Genomic DNA, 17,701 nt, shown 5'->3' with positions numbered 1-17,701 from the left:
GGATGCAGATACAGATGTCAGGATTGTGAAATGTTAGAAGAAATTAACATAGAAAGAAGAGTTACTGACAGATTTAACAGCCTACAGATTGGATAAATCTTTAGGTTTAGGTAAATCAAAACCATCCTTAAAACCTAGTCTACTAATCATACCCTCACTTTTTCATAAACCTTTGTGATTGCCTTTAGGCACTCCATAAATGAAGGATGCCACCACCATCTGCACCAAGCAACATCTCAGCTCCATAGCTTCCACCATGGCCTAAAGTCATTCTTTAACACCCCCCACCTTATCATCTCACTTATCTCCTCTTCATTTTCTTATCAATCAGAGTCTGTGGGATCACCAGTAAATCCAGCATTGTTGATCATCATCAATTACTGATAGAATGTGCTGATACACTGCTGTCTTGAATACAATTGTATGGCTTAGTCAGCCATTTCAAGGGCAAATAACTGCATTTATGATGAAAGCTTCTGTCTCCAGACTTTTGGATTACTAGTCCAGCAATATAACTGCCAAACTCTTCAAGACAGTTCAAAACAGTTAGTGAGACCACTTCTGGAGTATTGCATACAGTTCTGGTCACCCTGATATAGGAAAGATGTTATTAAACTGGAACAAATGCAGAAACATTTACTAAGATGTTACTGGTACTGAATGATTTGGGTTATAAAGAGAAGTGGAAGGCTGGGACTTTTTTACCTGGAGCATAGGAGGTTGAGGGGTGATGTTATAGAGGTTTATAAAATCGAGAGGTATAACTAAGTCTTTTGAATAGCCAAAGTCTTTCCCCGAGGGTGGGGGAGTCGAAAACTAGAGAGCATCAGTTTAAGGTGAGAGTGTGGCATATGTATGGAATGAACTGCCAGAGGAAGCAGTAGAGATGGGTACAGTTACGACATATAAAAAACATTTAGATAGGTACATGAAGAGGGAGTACTTTTTGTGACTGGATGTCTGCTTCCTGTGGGGTTCCACAGGGCTCAGTGATGGAACACTTGCTGTTTGTGGCCTACATTAAAGATGGGAACTTATATATAGTGGTCATGATCAAGAAATTCACAATGCCAAAAAAATTGGCAGGGTGATAAATAGTTCCAAGCAAAACTCAAGCTGAGCGTATTAGATATTGCTGAGTAAATGCCACTTTATAGCAGTGTTAACATCTCCTTCTATTACTTTGCTGCTAATGAGGAGAAATCTGAGAGAGTGGTGATTGCTGGCTTGGATCCTGTACTTTGATAATATCATATAACTAAATGGCCTAAAATAGAAGCAGTTCTGTTGGAATTGCATTTATTAAATTACTTGGTTTTATTTCTCTATTTTCTAAGATCTTAACTAAAGAAGCTGTACTTAGTGCCATCTTAGGTAGAAAGGTACCTAGCAATGAAGACGTATACATTTTTCACTGTATCTTTAGGTATATGTGACAATAAAGCTAATTCAATTCAATTTAAACACAACCGTGCTCATCTTTCAAATTGCTAACCTACAAGGCATTGTATTATTCTTTAGCAAGGGCTGCAGTTTTATGTAGGAATTGGGTGCTTGATTCAGTGAAATGCTGTGATCAGGGCAATGAAGCTAACCTAAAGGTTAATTTAGCCTCATTATTTGTGATTTTCATTTGCTGTGGCCCATTTAGTATTCCATTGAATTAAAAACTACTAAAGTTATTGTGTTAAAAATCACACAACACCAGGTTATAATCCAGCAGTGCATTTTATTTGGAAGCACTAGTTTTCAAAGTGCTGCCTCTTCATCAAGAGTAAGAGGCAGTGCTTCAAAAGCTAGTGCTACCGAATAAACCTGTTGGACTATAACTTGGTGTTGTGTAATTTTTAACTTTGTCGACCTCAGTACAACACTGGCTCCTCATGAAAATCATTGAGTTTAAATAGGTCAGTGCCACATTTGATGAAGTTCAGCTGGAACTTCTTTATAGATTAATGACAGAGAAAGGTGGGAAAGTTTTCAAATCCCAGAGATGAGTTCCATCTCGTAATTAATTTTGTTTTAAAAGATGCTGTTGTTCTGTTTGAACAGTAATGCAGAAAGCTTGGAGAGAGAGGAACCCACAAGCAAGAATTTCAGCAGCACATGAAGCCTTAGAGTTAAATGAGTGAGTGACTTTTTTTGTATTTGGGCTCAATTCCCTTTTCACTTAATCTGTTTCAGCGATTCAGTGTGTATTCCTAACATGTCATTTCTACCTTGTATTTCTATACACCGTTTTTTTTCTAAGCAATGTATTTTACAAATACCATAAGGGTGAGCGATTGTTTTATGCTGATGATCAACTTCTGTACAGTTTTATGTTTCCACTGTGTCTGTTCTGATCAGACCCCTGTCCACTTTTCATCCAGGGTATTTTACCATTGGCGTCCGCTGCTAGAGCCGCTGCAAGCAAAGAGAAGGACCCAAAATGGAATAAACTTCACAATGTATGTTCTTAAAAAATCACCTGGGAGTGATTTCAAGGCTGTGATCTTAGCTCAAAAATAGGATGGGCTCTGCTCTTGTGATTTGCAACATTATCTGAGTTACTCAAAGAAACAATGGCTCCTTAATCACTCCTCGGTGTCATTATTCCCTAATTCACTTTTTTTACTTTGGCATCACATCAGCCTGTCTGAGACTTATACAATCTGGCACTATTATTTAATTCACTCACTCTGGTCCTGTTCTATAGAGGTTTTTTGACATCATCGCAGTCACAGAACTATTTCAGTATTTGATTTCTCAGCTGCTCATCAACATGTGTACATTACCAATAACAGCAAGCAGCACCTGTTCGGCATGACAATGTGTCCCTGTGTGCAAGTGAAGAAGGAATTAACCTCTCTATGACTTGTTTGCGTAACCATTTCACTTGACTAGTCATTAAAATGTTCATTGACAATTGCAGTTGGCAGAGCTCTACTATTGAATATTACTCCGCTTGGTATTTCAAGTATTGCTGATATCCTGCAATGTATCAGTATACATATAATGGGCTGAATGGCCTTCTACTGCACTGTAACAATACTGTGATTCTGTTTTATTCTAGGCTCAAACATTCCACTCTCAAGGTAGATAATTCTTTCCCATTTAAATGACCACTTAGCATTCTTCAGGTGTGAACTTGTACGGTTAAACCTGGGTTTTTAAAATTGGAACTTTATTGCTGGAACAGCACAGCAGGTCAGGCAGCATCCAGGGAACAGGAGATTCGACGTTTCGGGCACAGGAAGAAGGGCCTGTGCCCGAAACGTCGAATCTCCTGTTCCCTGGATGCTGCCTGACCTGCTGTGCTGTTCCAGCAATAAAGTTTCAACTTTGATCTCCAGCATCTGCAGACCTCACTTTCTCCTTTTTTAAATTGGAGTTGGAGTCAAAGCAAAAGGGAAATCTCGCCCTGAGTTAACTGGATATCCAACAGAGCATTTGATTTCATACTTATCACATTTCCAAGCAAAACTGCCACTTACAAAGCTTTCAGAAAACTTAGCCATAATATTTTTAGCTTCAATTGCACTTCCTCCTTTCTAATCTTTTAGACTTGTGACTTGGTAAACAGGGTGAAATTGTCACTGTATTTTGATTCTTAAACAGTAACTCTTAACAATTTCCCTGGATCTGAATATTTTTTGTCATCGTTTTTTGAAGAGAAAATTTAGCTTCATTGTTCCGTATACCTTGTATATCTGTGTTTAATTTTATATAAAATTATATACCATATATTTTCTTCACTGTCATCCTAATTACCCTTTTATGTAACTCACGATGTCTCTGTTGCACTTGGGATTCATCTTATAAGAATTACAAATATTCTCAAATTAAATTAAAGAATTTATCAGAGTTACTGTAATCTAGTGGTTATGGTACTAAATTAACAGCTTAGAAAACATGAATTCAAATCCCACCATGAGAGGTCATGATGTGTATTCTGTAAATTTTGGTGATTTTGGGGATGCTGGTTCATGTCGATGGCTAGTTCAGATTAATGCCAGCAATAAGGGTTTGATTTTACTTTGCTAAAGTAAACTTGGAAATTGCCTCCCCATCCTGTTTCTGAGAGTGGAACATAGTGGCAAACCAAGCCTTGTCAAAAAGCCACCAAGGAATGACCTCAAGATGAGGCAAGAGCAGAAAATGAGCTAAACACCTGTCTTTGGGCAGGGCACATGAATAAACAAACTAGGAAACCAATCATTAAAAGTTATGAAAATTCAGCCAATGTCCTTCAGAGAGGGAACCTGAAATTTCTGTCCAGTGTGGTTTGTCCTAAACTATGACGCATTCTGGTGTGATCTGCACAGAGTATTCAGAGTGACCAGGCATTCTTATGAATGCAGTTTGCCAGCACTGCAGCTCTTCTGGAAACAAATAATTATATTTTAAAAATAATTCTTGAGGGATTTAGCCACTGTTTAGACAGACTTAATTGAATCACTGCACTCCTAACTGTACTATAAATTGCTTTTAACTCTTTCTTTTCCTGTAAGGAATATACTTTTCACTTGTGCTATGATATTGTTTTGCCTAAGCAGGATTTGTTAAGCTCTTGAAATTGCAGGTATTCAGACTAAAGCCTAGATTGACCGATACATGATGATATGTGCATTTTTTTGGTCTCCATGTTTATGGAAGGATTAAATTGGAGTCAATACAGTAGAGGTTCACGAGCTTGTTTCCTGCAATGAAAGGCTGAGTAAATTGGGCTTATCATCTTTGGGTTTTAAAGAAAAGGTGACCTTGTTAAAACATATAAGAAGGGACCTGACAGGATGAACTCTGAAAGATTGGTTTATTCTTTTACTATCTCTTATGTTGTTGTGATTTTGGAATAACTATAGTTTTTTTTAAATACACACACACACTAATGAATATCATATACCTTATTCAGCATGTAGTTACGAGCCAAGATGAAGATAATCAATTTGTTCAACAATCAATCTGAATTCTGAAACCTTTCATTATTGCAACAGGCAGTTTTATGTATAGTACTTCCAAATCTAACCAATTTGAATTGCTTTATTTCATGGTTCTGGCCAGTGTACATTAGGGGCAAGCTTTCATAAGCCTGCATCAAACAAAACCTCAGGCCTAAAATGAGAAGCTAATTGAATGCCATGGATATTTTGAGTTTTTCCTTCCTTTATGAAGCTGATGATATTTGATTGGCTTAAGTTCTGTGAATGCGGTATGGCTCTCACTACTTTGTCCAAGTAGCTGTGAGTTTGTCGACAGTGTCAGCAAGCTGTGCAACAGGAAGGGCAATTTCAGGCATGTACGTCCCTGGAAGTGCCTCATTATTGACAGTTTTGGTATTTTCCAACAATTGGACTGGATAATTATCCAGAATGGGAGTTGTACTTGTTCTTTGCCTTTTTCACTCAGTGGGGACAGAGGCTTGTTCTAGCTGACCAATGACTGCATTTTATTAGCGGCTAACTCAGCATAGATTTGGAGTGGAAATTGACAGATTTTGGCCATACGCTGTTTTAAAAAAAAACAAATTTAAAGACAGATGCATTCAAGTAAAAGCAAAGTACTGCAGGTGCTGAAATAAAAATAGAAAAAAAAGTCTTCTTAAAGAAAAATTATATTGGACTCAAAACATTAAGTCTGTTTATCTCCACAGATGCTGCCAGATGTGCTGAATTTCTCCAGCACTTCCATTTTTTTTTAAAAGGCATTGGTGATGCTATTATGGCATCAATTTGCGTAATTTCCTGTTTCTTATTCACACCTCTGAATAAATGACATCATCACCTTTCTGCAGGGATGAATGTAGTCTTTTAGAGAGCCGATCACTGGACTTTCACTGGCTTATCTGCCAAAGGGTTAGTTCACATGGGAATTGGAACACACTCTCTTGATGCAGAAAAATGGGCATACAGTTTCTATTCAATGCCTAGGACTTTTGCATTTAGCTTAAGGGAAGAAAAACTATTTATGGATGTTACTTCAAAATTTTACCGATGCTGTAGCATCAAGTGAGTCTGTGTCTAATTAGAGTCTAATCTAATCTTTTGGTAGGTGTGCCACTGCCTATATTCTTTTGGCTGAAGAAGAAGCCACTACTATTGTGGAAGCAGAACGACTTTTTAAACAGGCACTGAAAGCAGGGGAGGTTTGTTATAGGCGTAGCCAACAACTGCAACACCATGGAGCTCAGTATGAAGCACAGCACAGTAAGTACCATGCAACCAGTTTAAACCTCTTGTTTTGATGACCAGCAATCTAATCTGTAGTTTGCTTCACTTACTTAATTTCTTGGAGTTGCTGAGTAGTTGATTGTGTCATTATTGTAAGGGGAGAGATAAATAAGAAATATAAGTCACTTCTCATGGATTACCTGGGGATTATCACCGATAGTCCTGCAGAAGATAGGTTGCCCAGTTTCTTGGCAGCAGAGTCCTGAGGGCCAGGGAGTTGCTAAAAATGTGCAAAGAAAATATTTTTTATTTGAAAATACTTCACCAGTCTCACTGCTTGCCAGTTAGGTTCAGCTATATCAATTCCTGCTCCTACAGCCTGCTATAGAGTTGAAGAAGACCAAGTAACTACTTTTTCTATATCAATGTCAAAGAAAACATTAAAAACAAACTTTTCTATCATTTGTTAAATGGAAGACCATGGAAGCATGAGTTTAGAAGACTGAGAGGGGATCTGATTGAGACGTATAAGATTATTAAAGGATTGGACACTCTGGAGACAGGAAACATGTTTCCGCTGATGGGTGAGTCCCGAACCAGAGGACACAGCTTAAAAATAAGGGGTAGGCCATTTTGGACAGAGATGAGGAGAAACTTCTTCACCCAGATAGTGGTGGGTGTGTGGAATGCTCTGCCCCAGAAGGCAATGGAGGCCCATTCTCTGGAATCGTTTAAGAAAGAGTTGGATACAGCTCTCAAGGATAGTGGAATTAAGGGCTTTGGAGATAAGGCAGGAACAGGATACTGATTGAGGATGATCAGCCATGATCATAATGAATGGTGATGCAGGCTCGAAGGGCAGAATGGCCTACTCCTGCACCTATTGTCTATAACTTGAAGAGAGACTGGAATTTTGTCAATTTGAAGTGTGTGAGATTCTGTCATTAAGTTTTAAAAGTTCTTTCATGCCAATGTTTGTTATCCATCCCTGTTTGCCCAGGGAGAAGTTGGCACACCACTACCTTCTTGAATACGGTTCATCTAGAGTAAGAACACCCACAGTGTTGTAAAAAGGGAATTTCTGCATTTTGTCCCAATGACATTGTAGGATCAGTGACTATGGTTTCATGTCAGGGGAACTTGTGGCTGGCAGTATTTTGTGGCATGTCCTTTTCTTCTGGGTGTTTGAGGTCCCAGATTTGGAAGGTGCTGTTGAAAGAGGCTTGTCCAGCAATACACCTTGCAGATGGTACACATTTGCTGTCACTGTGAGGCAGTGGTAGAGGGAGTCAATGTTTAAGATGATGAATAGAATGCCAATCAACAGGCTGCTTTGTCTTCGTTGACATTGAGATTTTCAAGTGTTGTTGGAGCTGCATCCATCTCAGCAAAGTGAAAGCATTCCTTCACACTCCTGACTTGTGTCTTGTAGATGATGGACAGGCTGTTGATGAGTTAGTTACTGCAGGATTTCCAACCTCTGACTTGCTCATGTAGCCACCGTGTTTAAATAGTGGTCCAATTTGGTTTCAGTTCAATGGTAACTCCCAGGATATTGATAATGGGAGATTCAGTAATGACATTGCCATTAAACACCTTGGAGAGATGGTTAGATTCTCTCTTGATGGATATGGTCATTGCTTGATACTTGTGTGGCGCAAATGTTACTTGTCGCTTCTAAACCCAAGCTTAGTGTTGTCCAAAGTCTTGCAGCATATGGACACAGAGTGCCTCAGTATTTGGGAACTAGGAGAAAGTGAGGACTGCAGATGCTGGAGAGTCAGAGTCGATGGAAAATGGCACTGGAAAAAGCACAGCAGGTCAGGCAACATCCAAGGAGCAGGACAATCGATGTTTCAGGCATAAGCCTTCATCAGGAATGAAAATTGTGCAATAATTCACAAACACTCCCATTTCTGACCCTCTGATGGAGGGAAGGCCATTGATCAATTGAAGATGGTTGTGCTTAGGACATTACCCTGAATAACTCTTGCCGTGATGTCCTGTGGTTGAGATATTGCATTCCAACAATCATAACCATCTTCTTGTGTTCTGGGTTTGGCTCCAGCCAGTGGAAAGTTGTTACCCTGATTCCATTGACCTCAGTTTTACTAAGGCTCTTTGATGTCAAAGTTCAGCTCTTTTGTTCATGTTTAGACTAAGGCTGTGGTGATATCAGGAGCTAAGATGCCCTGGCAGAATCCAAACTGAGTATCTGTGAGCAGATTATTTCTGAAGAAGTGTCACTTGATAATATTGTCAATGCCATTTCTATCTTTTTGCTGATCATTGAGATTTACCCGATGGGATGGTAATGGTCAGGTTGGATTTGTCCTACATTTAATGTACTGGACATATTTGGGTGTTTTTCCATATTGTTGCATACATGTCAATGTTGTAACTGTATTAGAATAACTTGGCTAGGATCACAAATCTTCAGCACTACTGTCAGAATGCTGTCATGTCCATTGCCTTTGCAGTATTTATACCTTCAACTGTTTCTTGATATCATCACATGGAGCAAAATTGGCTGAAGACTGGCAGTTTGAACACTGGGAAGCTCAGGACAAGCTGAAGATAGATTATCCACTCAGCACTTCTGGCTGAAGATGATTTCGGATGTTTCAGCCTTCTGCACTAGCATGCTTTGCTCCCTTCTTAATCGAAGATAGTGATACTTGGAGAGTCTCTTCCTCCTGTTTAATCATCCACTACCATTCATGATCGACGTGACAAGACTGCAGAGCTTTAGTTTTATCCATTGTTTGTAATATTACACACCTCTGTTTATTGCATGCTGCTTCTGCTATTTAGCATGCTTGTAATCCTGTGTTATAGCTTCATTTGGGAATGGATGAAGATGTCCTTGAAATAAAAGCTTGGAAGATGGAGATTCTTCACTTAGAAACTCGCTTCTACATATTTTTATGGGATGGACTGGAGCATCATGTGTTTTCTTGCTTTTCATTAGTAATTCATTGAGGCATGATTTGAGATATTAATACCAATCAATGCATATACTGTTGCTTGTTGAAAGAGTTGAACCTGATCAAATGTAAGAATGATTTCATTCAAAAAATGCGTAACTACATTGAATCTTGACTAAATACTCCATACTAATTTGGCAGTTGACTGATGTGACCTGTAGCCTCTTGGTCTGAGGTAGCTGCTCATTTACGCTTCATTCAGGAAATTTGGAAGGAAGTCATTGATTATTCTTTTTTTGGAATTGAGATGTTGTGATATTGAATATTAAAGCATTTGCTGTGTGGTTACAGGCCAATTAAATAATTCTTGTGTTAATTTGGAACCACTGGTGTATTCTATACTGAATCTGTAGGGAAATGGCAGTAAATGATTTATCACTAATTGCATATTACTTAAGTGACTCACTTATGGAAATTATGCCTTACTTCATTTCTCTCCATCACATGTCATATATTGATTTTATTTAAGTAAGTATTTTCGCAACAGCTTTTAAGAAAATTCAGAGAAAGTTCCTGATTCTATCATGTTAGATTCTGTGCTACTTAGAAAAGAAAATCTTGTTTTCAAGGTTATCAATTAAGGAAGCCTTGTCTCTAATTACCTGTTCCTACAACTAATTTAAAAGCAACATGCAGAGGAGTCTGGGGAGTAGATATCTGTCGCAACCTTTGTGAGGTAGTGGTTTGTAACATGAACTGTTTGAAGCAAGAAAGAAATGAGAAAAGACTAATTCCAAACAAGGAGATATTGACAGAATGTAGGATGGAGTGTTCTGCTACATTGACAGATATTCCTGGTTATAATCTCTTTATTATTATATTAAGAAACACTCCAGCTTTTCCATTTTTCCCCAAGTAAACATGTCCATCATTACTCTGAGGTGTAATGCTGATGTGCTAGATAGATAATGTGAAAATGCCCACATTTATTTATTTTGCTTCCCACTTCTAATCCTGTCCAATCCCAGTAAATTATCAAATGAGTGCACTTTTGAATAATTAGGTGAGAAAGATTGTTAAATGGAAACCTTGTAAAGCTCTGACATCCTTTCATGCCAGACTCGATACCTAGCTCATAGCTGTTAATTCAGATTAAGTGATAAAAAGGAAATGAGCCACTTGAGTATGGAATGCATCTTTGAAGTGTTCTGGACAAGACAGGTTTCGTATTCTCTTTGACACCAGTTTGTACAAATTTGTAACAGTTATCAAAAGGAAGGAGAACATGAAGAGAGCACAAACTCAGCTCTCATAATCTGCTAATATAATTGTGAAATAATTTTTCAAAAACTTAGATTGTAGTGCAAATTACTTCTGTAGTTGTCAGTTAACTGAACATAATAGAACGTAGAACAATACAGTACAGAACAGGCCCTTCGGCCCTCGATGTTAGGCCGATCTGTGAATTATTCTCAACTCTTCCCCATACACTATCCCAAAATCATCCATGTGCATATCTAAGGATTGTTTAAATCTCCCTAATGTGGTTGAGTTGACTACGTTAGCAGGTAGTGCATTCCACGCCCTTACCACTCTCTGCGTAAAGAACCTGCCTCTGACATCTGTCTTAAATCTATCACCCCTCAATTTGTAGTTATGCCCCCTCGAACAGGCTGATGTCATCATCCTAGGAAAAAGACTTTCTCTGTCTACCCTTTCTAATCCTCTGATCATCTTGTATGTCTCTATCAAATCCCCTCTTAGCCTTCTTCTTGCCAATGAGAAACAGGTTCAAGTCTCTCAGCCTTTCCCTCCAGACCAGGCAACATCCTGGCAAATCTCCTCTGCACCTTTTCCAATGCTTCCACATCCTTCCTGAAATTTGAGGACCAGCGCTGTACACAGTATTCCAAGTGTGGCCGCACTAGCGTTTTGTATAGTTGCAGCATGATATTGCGGCTCCAGAACTCAATCCCTCTACGAATGAAACCTAACACACCATATGCCTTCTTAACAATAAAATAATCTTTATCCTTTTATGAAGGGAGGCAATGACCTGGTGGTAATATTGCTGGGCTGTTAATCCAGAGACCTAGGTAATGTTCTGGGGACCTGGGTTCAAATCCCACCTCAGCAGATGGTGGAATTTGAATTCAATAAAACAAAATCTGGGACTAAGGTCCGAGTGATGACTACGAAGCCATTGCCAATTGTCAGAAAAATCCATCTGGTTCAGTTTTAGGGAAGGAGACTGCCATCCTTACTTGGTCTGGGCGACAAGTGATTCCAGACCCACAGTAATGTAGTTGACTCTCAACTACCCTCTGTCCAATTAAGATGCTGGCCTAGCCAGTGACATCATTATTACGTGAATGAATGAAAAAAGGTGCCAAATGTTTTTGTGGACTGCAATATTGTAAAAGTAAATGATATTTTGAGAATGTTAGACATTTTCCAGGTACCGTAAGGATTCATTTACAATATGCGTTGACAGAAATTGATGAAACAAACTTATTTTTCTTTATACTGGGTTTGGTGCAGGAAAGTAATTAAAGGTTGATGGAGGAATAGGTTCGAGGCGCTGGCTGGCAAGTTTCTGCTTATGGATTAGATAAATTATTTTACTGACTGCTGCAAACATATTTGTTCACACGGGATTGTCTGTCTTTCAGGGAGGGACACAAACGTGTTAGTTTACATTAAGAGAAGATTGGCAATGTGTTCAAGAAAACTGGGAAGGACAAGAGAAGCAGTAAAAATGATGCGGGATGTGAGTAAAAATTGACGTTATCAGAATAATCCGAGTGTGGCTGATCGCACATGATCATCTGTTTAAAAGGACTGAAATGACGATTGGAAAGGTGGACTATCCCTAATTCAGTCAGGAACGTGGAGGCAACATTTTTTAAAGAACCATGGTTGGGGGGGGGTGACGCCAAATTGGCTCGTAATTTTCTGCCAGGTTGCAGGCAGCTTCCTGCCTCTATCCCATTTGGAATGTGTCAAGTCAGTGGATAAACAGTTACCTGCCTGTAATCAATATGTAGCCGATTAGGCACCAATATTAAGGTCACACTGCCAATGACAGCTGGAATTTTTCATTGAGCATGGATGATCCCCACTATATGAGGCTAAAGCACTGCCCAGAGATGGGAAACGGTTTCTTGGCAACAGACCAAGGGGCATGCACCCAATCAACCATTTTCCACACTCAAGAGTAGTGGACTGGCCTGTTTTAATTTCACCTTTTGAAAAAGTGTTCTGAGGAAGCTTTCGATTTGAGGCGTTCTCTCTCACTTGTCTACATTAGCTTCTTCAACCTGTGAAGGTGATGCTGCCAAACCCTCAGAACTGAAAGGTCTTTTATTGACCCTGCAGTCACAGGGTCCCAGTCCCTGTGCTTAATTATTCCCTCGACAATAATGGACCATTATGTTGTCTATCAGGTGTCAGTGCAGTCTGAGGTTGGGACATGCACCCATACATCCAGTCTCAGAACTAGAATCCAGCCCAACATTACTGGTCCCAGTAGCCATTTTAAGCTGACGTGAACCCTAGAACACTCCAAGCTTTATCCTGTTGTAACAATATTGCTCCTAGAATTTGACTGAAAAGATACAAAATCAGTGTGACACTATTGACACTTGAAACTCTCCTGTAGTGTTCAACATTTAAAACACAAGCAGAACAAAACGAGCATAATATTGTATTCAAATTATACAAGATTCCCTGATTGCTATTCAATGCTTGTTATGCTTCCATTTAGAACAAGATCTGCAAAGAATAAAATATTTTGCCTTGCACAGTATTGCACCAGCCTCCTTTAATGAACCATTGTTACATCAGTATTGTGAGCAATAACTTAACTATTTTAAAGAACTAATTTAAACATTCACATGTGTTGATGGTAGATTTTGGGACATCAACAATCCATTTGAACAAATTAATCCAGCTACATCAGCTATAACATAAATATGCATAGTAAAAACAGAATCCAAACCAAACTTGCATATACAGATATCGATGCCTAATTATTAAAACAATTTGACAAATGTTCTGATCTGTTAAAGGTATATAATCCAAATGTGTCAATTATTCTTAATATATTTATTTTTCGTAAATCTTGAACTTATCGCCTATGGTAGTTCTCAATGTAATTGTCAAATTGATTTTCCTTTATAGCTTATGAAGGAGTTTCCCCTTCTCAGTATGTTCAACATCCATGAAAATTTACTGGAGGCACTTTTAGAGCTACAGGCCTATGCTGACGTGCAAGCTGTTTTAGCCAAATATGACGGTGAGTCTTTGTTACATGTTCAAATCAGAGGATTTTTAAATTCTGGAGGAAAGGCTGGAAATTAGATAGCTTCACAACTGTCATGCCTTTAAATGCAACAAAATGTCCCAAAGCACTTCACTGAAGTGTTAATGAAATTGTCTGCTGTCAAAGAAGTTTGAAAATAATTCTTGGATCTTTTTGTCTCATTGTAGTCTGTTTATATTTTCAGAAGACTTTTCTGAACCTATCCTCCTCAAACTGCTGGGGGCACTGTTTCATAACAATTGGCATCTTTTAAGATCCATATCTGCTTAGCATTTCTTCGTAGGTGGGACTAGACTGTGAGTACTATAAGCTGCTTATTTATTGAAGGTATATCAGTAAAGTTGATCACCATCCAGTTTCCAGCTGGTCACTGAATCACCAGTAGGTTTGCGGAGGCTGTAATCTTTTCTCCTCTGTGCCCTGGGTACATTGAGACTAACGTTATTTTTCCATTGCTGTTGGTTTAGAGAAGCCTAGGTACCACAAACTTAGGTCAAGCTTAGGAACATTTACCTGAATGGCATGATATAGAATCAAATGTTCCATTCTCCAGCTCAACCACCAGAATTGCTTCTGGAGTTATTTTAATTTAATTTAAGATCCTGGGTAGTGTTGCTAAACAAAGAGACCTTGGAGTGCAGGCTCGTAGTTCCTTGAAAGTGGAGTTGCAAATCGATAGGATAGTGAAACAGGTATTTGGCATGCTTTCCTTTATTGGACCAAGCATTGAGTTTAGGAGTTGGGAGTTCATGTTGTTGCTGTACAGAACATTGGTTCGGCCACTGTTGGAATATTTTGTGCAGTTCTGGTCTCTCTCCTATCAGAAGGATGTTGTGAAACTTGAAAGTGTTCAGAAAGGATTTATAAGGATGTTGCCAGGGTTGGAGGATTTGAGCTATAGGGAGAGGCTGAGGCTGTTTTCCCTGGAGCATCAGAGGGAAAGGGATGACTTTTTAGATTAGATTAGATTACTTACAGTGTGGAAACAGGCCCTTCAGCCCAATAAGTCCACAGCCAGCAATACCTACATGTTGAGGATGAAAAAAAGAAAGAACAGAAAGAGAGATTTTGTTGTTGGAAAGTAAAGAGTTAAGACAAGACAGAATTTTTAATTCTACAAAGGAATGAAAAATATACACAGTTTATTTCACTATAATCAGAAAATAGATTTTTAAATCCATGCAAGACTTCAGATATCCAGGAATATAGTTTCATCCGTAGAATTGACATAAATTTAGTGATTGTAGCTTTATGTAATGTAATTGGTACAGTTTTATATGTTAAAGTTTTCAAATGAAATCAGCACAGCATCTAGTTGCTTGGTATTTCTTGTTTCAAGTCCAATCTGAGGAATAATTTCTTGTGCCTTAATGGGCTTTAAGATGTCAAGCCTGTTTGCTACTTTTTGCCTGAACGCTGTAGACCATTAGAAAGAAACTAGTTCAATGCAAAAGTGTGAATGTTTTGGGCATAAATATTGTGATCTTAAACTCTATTGAAGATAACATTGTTAAAAATCGCACAACAACATTGTTGACCTTCATTGTTTCCATAAACCATGCTAAGCAACAGCAGTGAATGCTGTATTTCAAAGGGGCACCAGCTAATTTATAGCATTATGATTGTGATTTTTGAAGGCCAGTCTGCATAAGAAAAGAATGATGGACTTTTTAAACCTTTGACGCTTTTTAATATTTGAACCCAGAATTTGGGAAAAACAAAACTGTCTATTTCATGTAAAACACACATGTGGGAAACCAGTCCTCTCCACTTGGTGTCATTGTTCACTGTAATACTATTATTTATAGTAATTCTGCAAACAACATTTTTTTATTTTTGTGGGCAACTAGTTGATCATGCTGGTATAGGCCAGTTGCCGAGGCGATACATTGTTATTATCTCATTTTGCTTTGGAGTAGCTAATTCCAGTCTGCTTTTTAGTATTTAATCCAGTGTTTCTCTCACTATTTTCCAAAGGGTTCCCATTTTAACACAGAAAAACTAACAAGAGTGTAGATGCAAGCCAAAGTAAACAAGCAATTAAGTAACAGTGACAATTAGTATATAATCACTAACATTTATGTATTGTAAATCAACATATTCTTACAAATATTCATATGAGTTTTTGAAGTACTTTGTAAAAATTATGAGTCTTCAAGTAGGTTTCAGCAAATCTCTTCATAGTCTTTAGTGATAGAAGATTCAGTTATCCTTCACCACACATCCCCTCTGTCACAATTCCCCACACAGTATATCAGACCCTTGTGCCTATATACCACAACCATACCCAACATACAGTAATCAGCCCCTCAAACCCTAGTATTCTCAGTAATCAGACCCCCACGTCCCCGAAAAGTCATTGACATTTTGGGTCCAGACAAGGTTCCCCATGGGAGACTGGTTAGCAAGGTTAGATCTCACAGAATACAGGGAGAACTAGCCATTTGGATGCAGAACTGGCTCAAAGGTAGAAGACACAGGGTAGTGGTGGAGCGTTGTTTTTCACACTGGAGGTCTGTGACCACTGGAGTGCCACAAGGATTGGTGCTGGGTCCTCTACTTTTCATCATTTATCTAAATGATTTGGATGTGAGCATAAAAGGTACAGTTAGTAAGTTTGAAAATGACACCAAAATTGGAGGTGTAGTGGACAGCGAAGAAGGATACCTCAGATTACAACAGGATCTTGATCAGATGGGCCAATGGGCTGAGAAGTGGCAGATGGAGATAAATTCACATAAATGCGAGGTACTGCATTTTGGGAAAACAAATCTTAGCAGGACTTATATACCTTAATGGTAAGGTCCTGGGGAGTGTTGCTGAACAAAGAGACCTTGGAGTGCAGGTTCATAGCCCTTTGAAAGTGGAGTTGCAGGTAGATTGGTTAGTGAAGAACGCGTTTGGTATGCCTCCTTTATTGGTCAGAGTATTGAGTACAGGAGTTGGGAGGTCATGTTGCGGCTGTACAGGACATTGGTCAGGCCACTGTTGGAATGTTGCGTGCAATTCTGGTCTCCTTCCTATCGGAAAGATGTTGTGAAACTTGAAAGGTTTCCGAAAAGAGTTACAAGGATGCTGCCAGGGTTGGAGGATTTGAGCTATAGGGAGAGGCTGAACAGGCTGGGGCTGTTTTCCCTGGAGCATCAGAGGCTGAGGGGTGATCATATAGAGGTTTACAAAATTGAGGGGCATGGATAGGATAAATAGGCAAAATCTTTTCCCTGGGGTGGGTGAGTCCAGAACTAGAGGGCATAGGTTTAGAGTGAGAGGGGAAAGATATAAAAGAGACCTAAGGGACAACTTTTTCACGCAGAATGTGGTACGTATATGGAATGAGTTGCCAGAGGAGGTGGTGGAGGCTGGTACAGTTGCAACATTTAAAAGGAATTTGGATGGGTATATGAATAGGAAGGGTTTGGAGAGATATGGGTCGGGTGCTGGGAGGTGGGACTAGATTGGTTAGGGATATTTGGACAGTTGGACCAAAGGGTCTGTTTCCATGCTGTACATCTCTATGACTCTATTTGGTACACACCATGAAAAGTGTATCCTAAGGTTAAAGCGTGTTCTGGTTCACCATGTGCCCCTTTCCTGTTGGGTGGCATTTACCTATTGTGTATCACTAAAGTCTGCTCTTCACAGGCACCATTGTTGTCTCAGAGCGGTGCCAGTTCACCAACCCAAAACACTATTTCTCATGACCCCACTGCAGGTCACAGCCCACAGTTTGGAAACTGCCACGTTAATTTGCTGAGTAAGAAATCTCCAGTTTCTTTATTAATTATAAATACAGAACACTGACCATTTAGTTAAAACAACTGATGACATGGCAAGGAGATCTCACTCTTTGTCATTGTTGTGTAACTGAGCTCGGCAGGTAGACTGTAATTGATCAAGAAAAGTGTTGAGTTTGATTTTGTTGTCAGTGCCTTAGTGATACATTGAGCTGAATTTTAACAGGCCAGAGGAGGAGGGTCTGTGTGCAGGTAGAGGTGGTGTGAAAGTCCCAATAAGTGGCTCTGTATTGTATCAGATCCTGCTGAGCTTAACATGGGAAATTCTCCCTCTCACCTGTAGTTTTGGATCAGTAATTGAAATGCTCCACTAAAGATTTAACCCAACATTTTAAGAGCTAGCAAATGGATTTCCTGTGCTGTCTGAAACTTGCCAGAGTCAACCAGGTGACAGCACAATGAAGTGTTTTACTTCAGTGAGACTGAATAGATGCAGCCTTACCCACTGGAAAAGATGCTACTACTTACTGTTTCACAGGCAACTTCCAACCTCTTGGAAACCAGCTC

At 39.1% G+C, this 17,701-nt stretch overlaps 1 protein-coding gene across 8 annotated transcripts in view; it reads left to right on the top strand.

Moving 5' to 3' along the window:
- The window catches only part of LOC122559687 (suppressor of tumorigenicity 7 protein homolog), a 200,475-nt gene that overhangs the window by 140,286 nt on the left and 42,488 nt on the right, over positions 1-17,701 (top strand). For 6 of the 8 annotated variants that reach the window (XR_015760433.1, XR_015760435.1, XR_015760432.1 and 3 more), the window contains exons 6-10: positions 2,053-2,128; positions 2,373-2,450; positions 6,031-6,185; positions 11,749-11,846; positions 13,259-13,373. Coding sequence is in view for 4 of the 8 variants with exons in the window: in XM_087997202.1 (XP_087853328.1) it covers positions 2,053-2,128; positions 2,373-2,450; positions 6,031-6,185; positions 11,749-11,846; positions 13,259-13,373 (522 nt within the window). In the remaining 4 variants the exon portion in view is untranslated. The remainder of the gene's footprint in view (positions 1-2,052; positions 2,129-2,372; positions 2,451-6,030; positions 6,186-11,748; positions 11,847-13,258; positions 13,374-17,701) is intronic. The other 2 variants (XR_015760434.1, XM_043709580.2) reach the window with 1 other exon arrangement.

The sequence above is a fragment of the Chiloscyllium plagiosum genome, unplaced genomic scaffold, assembly GCF_037043375.1.
Source record: "Chiloscyllium plagiosum isolate Xiang-an unplaced genomic scaffold, Cpla_swu_hap1 HiC_scaffold_19, whole genome shotgun sequence".
NCBI classification, from domain to species: domain Eukaryota; kingdom Metazoa; phylum Chordata; class Chondrichthyes; order Orectolobiformes; family Hemiscylliidae; genus Chiloscyllium; species Chiloscyllium plagiosum.
This window is presented reverse-complemented; position numbering and strand designations above follow the sequence as displayed.